The 8,798-nt window shown below is 40.5% G+C and overlaps 1 protein-coding gene across 1 annotated transcript; it reads right to left on the reverse strand.

Moving 5' to 3' along the window:
- Positions 1 to 877: 877 nt before the first annotated feature.
- LOC121544362 (ectonucleoside triphosphate diphosphohydrolase 5) lies at positions 878 to 8,735 on the reverse strand. The gene is made up of 12 exons (XM_041854291.2): positions 8,661 to 8,735; positions 8,096 to 8,239; positions 7,627 to 7,702; positions 6,749 to 6,784; positions 6,191 to 6,279; positions 6,013 to 6,092; positions 4,537 to 4,598; positions 4,243 to 4,344; positions 3,155 to 3,298; positions 2,284 to 2,340; positions 1,192 to 1,307; positions 878 to 1,088 (listed from the first exon to the last, which is right to left on the reverse strand). The coding sequence occupies exons 1-12, from the start codon at positions 8,700 to 8,702 to the stop codon at positions 1,005 to 1,007; spliced, it is 1,032 nt and encodes a 343-aa protein (XP_041710225.1). The 5' UTR covers positions 8,703 to 8,735; the 3' UTR covers positions 878 to 1,004.
- Positions 8,736 to 8,798: the final 63 nt, after the last annotated feature.

The following is an 8,798-nucleotide window of genomic DNA, read 5'->3' on the forward strand; positions in this document are numbered from 1 at the left end:
ATCTACTAAGGCAACACTTTTAAATATTAACGCCATACATACAATAGTATTCATGTATCAAATGCAAGCCATACTCAGTGAGAACACTATCGACTCCCCCTCTCTGAGCTTTACTTGCCCCCTGAGTTATTGCAAATTGGACACCTCCCTTTAACATGGATGAATATGTACAACTCTGTAGACAACATCAAAGCAACAGATCTCCGCTACAGTATCTGCAGTTAAAGTGTTATGTGCAAAGTATGAAGGGGGAAAGCTTTTGGTTAATTCATTTCAACCATCTATTGCTATAAGCCTCGTGAGGGAAAATGTCTTGTTCACCTGTCCTATAGTAGAATGTACTGGAAAGACATTTCCAGATAGAATGAGTTGCAGGCATTCCGAGCTGACTGAAGGTTGCATTCCTGCAACTCATTTTTCAAATATTCCACTGTACTTTACAGTGCACCTTCATGACCACAGTAAGCACCAAAGTTCTCTAAAAACCTTACTAGTCGCATTGCTTCTAACTACTCTATACACTCAAAGGTAGCCAAGTAAGACTGCATTTCAGGTCAGACAGCCCTAAGGAAGCAAAAATGTAAACGCTTGCTTTACAAAAATAAAGTCAACTCACTAATTATGGGTTAAACATACAGTAGAAATAGCTGTCCTTCCTTATAAAAACATAGTGATTTCTTTGTCAACAGTTCTTGGATTATCTGCAGGATGGCCCTCCTGTAGCTCAGTTGGTAGAGCATGGCGCTTGCAACGCCAGGGTTGTGGGTTTGATTCCCACGGGGGGCCAGTATGAAAAATGTATGTACTCACTAACTGTAAGTCGCTCTGGATAAGAGTGTCTGCTAAATGACTAAAATGTAATGGTGCTGAGAAGGAAGGAAGGGAGGGGAGGGGTAGGCTGGAGGAGCGTGGCTGTGCAGGAGGGAGGGGCTAGTCAGGGGGCGGTGGCAGAGGGGATGCCCCCAGTAACAGGCTGTGCCTGCAGGCAGGTAGGCTAGCTGCCCTTAGTGGATGTTGAGGTTGTTAAAGTGATCGAATGTGGCTCCCAAGGCCCAACTTGTCTCAACGTTGTTCACCTTCTTGGCGAGCTGTGGAGCAGAACAAAAAACATAATGTTTGTTAAGTTTTGACTTATTAACGTCTTGATGCCTGTCCCCTACCTTTGTGCCCAGTGACCAGTTCCTGTCTCACCTGCAGCATTGTATTGTCCTTGAAGCCAAAGCCCTCCTTCAACAGGCAGGTGATATATGTCATATCCATGCAGAGGAAGGGACTGATGGGACGGTACTTGGTCATTTTGTTGCACACTGAAAACAAATCAGGTAGGCAGTACATTAAGAATCACAGAGGACAGAGAGCACCCATGGGCATATTTTGAGACATCTTGTATCATGTTCAATGTGGGGTCAAGCAGCAGTCAACCTCTAACCTGGGCACCACATAATAGAAAGCTGGTCACCCTGTTTGGTTTATTTTGTTTGTTTAGCTGACTGAGAAATGGGGTGTGAGAAGAGTCAAGTGCTGAGGGTCTGCACATGTTGGTGATTCTGGGGGTGGGTGGCAGAGCCAACAGACTTGCTGTACACTGTGTGTCTCTCTCAGGCTCAGCCCCCGGGTCAGGTTGGGTGTTGTGTGGCTGTCAGGTACGAGAGACAGAGCTCACAGCTGCCCAGGTCAACTGCCTGCCAACCTGCCAAATGCCAGACGTGTTCATCGAGACCATGTGACTGTTTTCGCAATGCAAACAGACTTTACATAACACACCAACTCGTTCCTTTTAGCTGTAAATCTAACACAGGCATTTATTGTGCCACGCGGTCTAACGGATTTACCAAGGCTATATGTCAGTCTAATGTGACAGAGCACTTTCCACATCACATCAGATTATTGTAAATGATTTGTAAATGTGTTAAGTAGCTAAATGTCAATGTGTATGTAAAATATCAACGTGTTTGTGTATGCTCTGAGAACAGTTATGAATCAGACATTTCATCTGATGGTCCTTGGTTATATTAGAAATGGCAGACGAAAGTGCCAATGTTCCAGGTTAGGTTACAGTTGTGCCAAGATGTTTGGGCACAAACAAGGTTGAGTGTTTGTGTGAGTTAGAACAGTGTGTATTTTTACAGCAAGATTTTGTGGTGAGGAACTGATATTTTGTAAGGCATGTGAGATTGTTGAGTCTAACATGCAAATAAGCACCAACATTTCTTGTTTGTACACTGTGTACTCTATCAATATAGTCCAAATGTTTCTGAGGGGGGAAAAGCCTAGGACTCTCACCTTCTTTGGCTCTCTTCTTGAAATCCCTAACTTCTACCATGCCACCGCGACTGCCATCTGTAAAACAACAAATGTATACTTTTCTCATCTGCTACAACAGTTGTCATTTCAGTTTTCCAAGCAAATCATAAAAACTGCAGTTAAATGTATTTGAGGAGAACATAACTAAACAATTTTTTGTTTTACTTTAATCCTTTCATATTATTGTGAGGTTTTAGTGGATGCATACTAAAAGGCAGTGGTGTAAAGTACTTAAGTAAAAATACTTTAAAGTACTATTTAAGTAGTTTTTTGGGGTATCTGTACTTTACTTTACTATTTATATTTTTGACAACTTTAACTTTTACTTCACTACATTCCTAAAGGAAATTATGTAGTTTTTACTCCATACATTTTCCCTGACACCGAAAAGTGCTTAGCAGGACAAATGCTTAGCAGGACAAATTGTCCAATTCACGCGCTTATCAAAAGACCATCCCTGGTCATCTCTACTGCATCTGATCTGGCGGACTCACTAAACACAAATGCTTTGTTTCTGAATGATGTCTGAGTGTTGGAGTGTGCCCCTGGCTATCCGTAAATTAAAAAAACACGAACAATTGTGCCATCTGGGTTGCTTAATTAAAGGAATTTGAAATTATTTATACTAATTAATTTTGCAATTACATTTACTTTTGATACTTAAGTATATTTAAAACCAAATACTTTTAGACTTTTACTCAAGTAGTATTTTACTGGGTGACTTTCACTTTTACTTCAGTCATTTCCTATTACGGTATCTTCACTTTTACTCAAGTATGAAAATTGGGTGCATTTTCCACCACTGCTAAAATATGATTTTGTATCTGTCCTGGTCTGTGTGTCTACTCACCAATGAGGCCTGACTCCACAGCTCTGTCGAAGTAGTAGGAGAAAGCATAGAAGATGCTGCTGCCCTTCACCTCGAACGGCTGGTGCACGATACCTTTCACCACCCTCATCACCTCATAGTAACACAGCTTGTAACCTGCATAGCCTGAAGAGACACATAGATAACATCAATAGAATCATTAATATCTATCACAAACTGTACTGAATCTTCAAGGCAGGTATCATAAGATTATAGAGTTATGTCAGCTTCATGACAACATAACACTCAAGTAAATTGTTAACAAGTCAGAATAATTTTTAAATCAGCACCAACAATAAAAAGGTTTATTTTCAAAGGAGAGTAAAATAACTGAGTTTGCTGCATGCTTGTGGTGGAATGACCTGGGAGAACTTGGAGCCTCTTTATGAGATCAAAATGGGGTTGAGGCTATGGGCTCCAGAGCTCTACACTAGAACAGCCCCAAAAGGACACTTTCACAGCACCCTGGGATTGGTTGGTTGGTTACAACCGGGGAAACCAAGTGCTGACAAGAGTAGCACACGCCTGTAGGGTGAACTATTTTTACCACATAATTATGAGCGGTCAACATTAAGCTTTTAGTTACACAGAAAAATGACAGCTCGGGGACTAACCCAGCATATTTTGGCTACATGACCGTGGTATGGGAGTGTTGCATTATTTGCGGAGTTAACTGACAATTTTCCACTCATTTAAATACAAGGTTTGCTGTATTATAACTGTTGAAAGTCTGAGTGCAGAGAGAAAGAATGACAAAACATGCATTTTGCACCACAGTGCAGTTGGTTCCAGTGGGGAAATGTTCTCAACTCAGACTGAACTAAACTCTATCATTGCGCTATCTGAGACTGAATCGTTTATTTATAGTTTCGAGGATTCAAAAAAATTAAATATTATTAATATGCCATTTAGCAGACGCTTTTATCCAAAGCGACTTACAGTCATGCGTGCATACATTTTTGTGTATGGGTGGTCCCAGGGATCGAACCCACTACCTTGGCGTTACAAGCGCCGTGCTCTACCAGCTGAGCTACAGAGGACCATTATTGTATGTTTTATCTTGCACTTACCGTCAGGAATTCCGCTAACTTTGTAGGTGATTCCCCCAAAAGTCCAGTCCTCTCTGAATTTCTTGGGTAGACAGGAGCTTGTGAAAACTTTCCAATCCAGACCTGAAAGAGTAAACAAGATTGGTTATTGCATTGTCCCCAACGAGGATGACAGTTAAATAGTGTGTCTGATTTATAGAAATCTAAAGTGTCTTGCAGCATTATACAAATCTATTTATCCAGCATGAACAGATGAATGACTGCAGTTGCCTAGCTTGCATAGCTAAGTAAATACTGTATGACAATTCAAATTACCATCAGCCCCCAAAGCCCCAAGAGTTGCCAATCGAGCCGCTACGAGTCCATTTCCAAGGTAGCTGAATGAGGACAGATATTCAGAATACATTAATGAGACTGCCAAAGTAATGTGAGTATCCTGTTTTCTTTGCATGCCATTATATACATAGAGTATACAAAACATTAAGAACACGTGCTCTTTCCATGACACAGGTGAATCCAGGTGAATGCTATGATCCCTTATTGATGTCACTTAAATCCACTTCAATCAGTGTAGATGACGGGGAGGAGACAGATTAAAGAAGGATTATTCAGCTTTGAGACATTTGAGACATGGATTGTGTATGTGTGCCATTCAGGGGGTGAATGGGGAAGACAAAAGATTGAAGTGCCTTCGAACGGGGTATGGTAGTAGGTGCCAGGCGCACCGGTTTGTGTCAAGAACTGCAACGCTGCTGGGTTTTTCATGCTCAGCAGTTTCCCGTGTGTATCAAGAATGGTCCACCACCCAAATGACATCCAGCCGACTTGACACAACAGTAGGAAGCATTGGAGTAAACATGGGCCAGCATCCCTGTGGAATGCTTTTGACACCTTGTAAAGTCCATTATCCAACGAACTGAGGCTGTTCTGAGGGCAAAAGGAAAATGTACAACTTGGAAATGTACAACGTATAGTGTGTTTGAGGTTTAAAAAGAATTCTGAAGTTTGTAATTTCCACTTTGACATTTCAGACTTCATTTTCCCTTACGAAAAATGTATCAACCCCTATAAACATTCCCATTAATTATAATCCACATAATAATTCACATTTCCTGTTGCAGCAGGATTATTTTCCTGCAAAATTAAGATCTGTACAGGGGTTGAATGGAGCTGAAGGTTGGGACTAATAACAACTAATAACAACAAAATAACTAATGTAAAACATACTGTGTCCATAATAGGTATATAGGTTGAGAACTTTTGTGAAAGAGCACAGTTTGGGGAATATGGCATGTAGAGGCAAACCGGATGGACATCTTGAAAATGATCGGAGAGGTTGAGGTTAGAGGAAGTTCAGGAGTAAAAATGTATATAGTATGTATAAACTGGAAGTAGAGGCGTACGTGTTGTTGTTCACTAGTTTACTCCAAGTAGGGTTGGTGGGGTTGGAAAGTAATAAAGGAAAATAAATTTTAAAAAAGGATATGTATATATATATATATGTATGTATATGTATGTATGTGTATATGTATGTATGTATGTATGTATGTATGTATGTATGTATATATATATATATATATATATATATATATATATATATATATATATATATATATATATATATATATATTTGTGGGGGGAAAACATATGGGGGATTGGAAGTGATGCAGACAATTACATTGATGGAGGTTACAATCTATCTGCAATATTAAAGCTGATCTACCCCCTAAAAAAATACATAAAAAAATAAGATCTGTACAGTAACTGCTGCACCAATGGTTGTTTACTCACCTGTGAGTGTAGAGTTGTAGAGTGTGGTTGAACATGTTGATGTTGGCAATGTAACTGGCTGGGGCGGTGAAAACTGTTTTCTATGGGAACAAAGAGAAGGGTTGAGTAATGTGTAATAAAATAGCAATAATTATCTAAATCTTCACAAAACGCCAGTGGAGTTCAGTTTAACATTTACCTTTGATTTTGGAAGGAAAGTGATCTGGGTAGATCCTCCACCCAAATCCAGGATCCCCACTGTCTTCCTGGTCTTGGCATACAAGTGACCTAAAGCAAACAGATGGAAAGTCAAACACACATAACTGGAAATAGAAAACTATAGACAGGATGCTATCCATCATTGACATTATAAACAGAAAGTAGAACATACAGGTACTGTACATTGACCACATACTTCATTTAGAATTCATTCATTTTCCAACCACCCGCTTGAGACAAAGACTGGCATTCAAATAGATATAGGTCTGTGGCCACCAAGAGGAAGAAGAAGGCTATCGTTTTGGCCATAGGATGGGTTGTAAAATAAATATTATCTTATTATGCTAACTCTGTGTAAAAAGTGAGGGAATATTGCATCCCACCGTGACCAGATGGTGGCCAACATGACTCAATACAAGACAGTCAGACAGGAGACAGGAGTCTTTCACTGCTCTGCAACTGTGTACAGTGTTTAAACCTCAGAAATGACTCCCCTGACCATTAACACCACCTTAGCAAAACATGAGCAATGCCTTACCTGTCAGAAAGTTCACTGTTACCCAGGCCAGGACTCCTACGAGAGAGAGAGAGAGTACATGGAGAGTGTGTGAGTAAAACATTCACTTGAACAAAATCATTTGCTATTGTTGCCTTTGTAATCTTGTTGTTGGACGTTACCGATACATATTGCCATTTGAACACATGCAGTTCAGAGACTGTCAATTCAGAGATTGGAGGTTATACTAGTTTTCAATCTTTTAGCAGCTGTTACATTAGTAATATTTGTCTGACATGGATAGACCAACACAGGTAATTACTATTGTCTCAGATCTCATGTTATGGCTCCCGAGTGGCACAGCGGTCTAAGGCACTGCATCTCAGTGCTTGAGGTGTCACTACAGACCCCCTGGTTCAATTCCAGGCTTTGTCACAACCGGCTGTGATTGGGAGTCCCATAGGGCGGCGCACAATTGGCCCAGCGTCGTCCGGGTTTGTCCGGTGTAGGCCGTCATTGTAAATAAGAACTTGTTCTTAACTGACTTGCCTAGTTAAATAAAGGTTAAATAAAAAAACATAAAAAAATAAAGTGAGGCTAATGAATTGCACATCTGATGAAACAGGAGTTAGTGCGGGTGTCTTAATGAGTGATGTGGAGGATCACTTAATATTGGGTGTGGGAAGGGAAACCCAGACAAGGTTATTTAATTGCTCTATGAGGTAGCGATAGAGCTCTTATAAAAACATGTTATGAGGACAGTGTTGGTAGATACTAACCACCTGGTTTGACAATACTGCAGCATTTAGCTAATCTAAGCAATGTCTACAGTTTTCCTCTTTACCAACATACCCACAATACCACAGTAGCGTAAAAGAAAATGAAAGACAGATGTTTGTGACACCAATATAGTGGCATACCTTCATTTATTCCATTCATTATGGAGACACTGTTGTTTGGTACAAAGAAGGGGGACTCGTCAAAGACTTCCCGAACCTACGGAGACCATTTATGATGACAGTGCATATTAATAAAGATCATCCTGAATAAAGACAGTAAGAAAATAAAATAGATCCTTATTATATCTCTTATCTCTAGACTAAGGAATTGTTCTGAGGCACATTTGTCTGAGGATGACAGAATGCAAAACCACAAACATGGCTAGAGTAGCCGCATGAATTTAATAAATCAAATGACATATTCCAATGCTCCAGACAACCCCAAAACAGCAGTTTGTTGCACAGTGATCGCCAACTAGAAGTGGGTAGACTTTTCCCCCCAGTTCTTTCAAGAACATTTGTAAGCACTTAGCAGTTTCACGTCCGGATCCTTGGCAGGACGGGTCATCCATGTGCCTAACTGCCTGAGGGGAAAGAAAACGTGCCTCACCTCATCCAGCAGAGCATTAGCCTTCTCCACGGGCAGGAGGCGGAGCCCGGCAGTGGCTTTCAGGACCACCGGGGTCTGCTTCCACTCGTCCTCTGGAACCGTCTTCTTGGCCACCTTCAGCAGCGCTCTGATCGTGTTCCCACCCTGAATGGGATAACAGGCATTAACAGATGAGCATGGTCTCCACTGGAACACTCTCAAAGCACAGGCGTGACTAAAAGGGCTGATAGATATTTCAACAGTGAATTAAGTATATAACGGCATTAACGTATTCAGTTGATTAAAGGGTTGATATGTTTGTCCACATATGACTTCACATCATCTGGTTTGTAACATCTAGATCCCAATACAGTAAAGATCAGACTTAGTGATAGCATCAGCAGAATCAGTTCATGTAATTATACGGTCTACATCACAATGCCTACATCAGTCTACATCAGTATGAGAAAAAAATATGTATGCACTCACTAACTGTAAGTCGCTCTGGATAAGAGCGTCTGCTAAATGACCAATTTTTTTTTTTTTTTTTATGCCTAAATGAGAAAATGATAGACCTGATACATACCTCTTCAGGCTTCTCTTTATAGGCAGACAGACCAGGCTTCATTGCATGGTATATCTCATTGTCCAGAACTGGCAGCTCAACTAAAAAGAGAAAAAGTAGATGGGGAGAATGCATTCATTTGTCAAACAAGATATAAAT

The sequence above is a fragment of the Coregonus clupeaformis genome, chromosome 29, assembly GCF_020615455.1.
Source record: "Coregonus clupeaformis isolate EN_2021a chromosome 29, ASM2061545v1, whole genome shotgun sequence".
NCBI lineage: Eukaryota > Metazoa > Chordata > Actinopteri > Salmoniformes > Salmonidae > Coregonus > Coregonus clupeaformis.

What these genes read in the sequence shown, in the direction of transcription:
- LOC121544362 (XM_041854291.2), bottom strand. Translation starts at nt 8,702, where the DNA reads ATGAAGCCTGGTCTGTCTGCCTATAAAGAGAAGCCTGAAGAG. An exon ending in TGGGGCTTTGGGGGCTGATG is followed by an intron (nt 4,345 to 4,536) that starts GTAATTTGAATT and finishes TTACTCTTTCAG; the next exon opens with GTCTGGATTGGAAAGTTTTC. An exon ending in TGTGGAGTCAGGCCTCATTG is followed by an intron (nt 2,341 to 3,154) that starts GTGAGTAGACAC and finishes GTTGTTTTACAG; the next exon opens with ATGGCAGTCGCGGTGGCATG.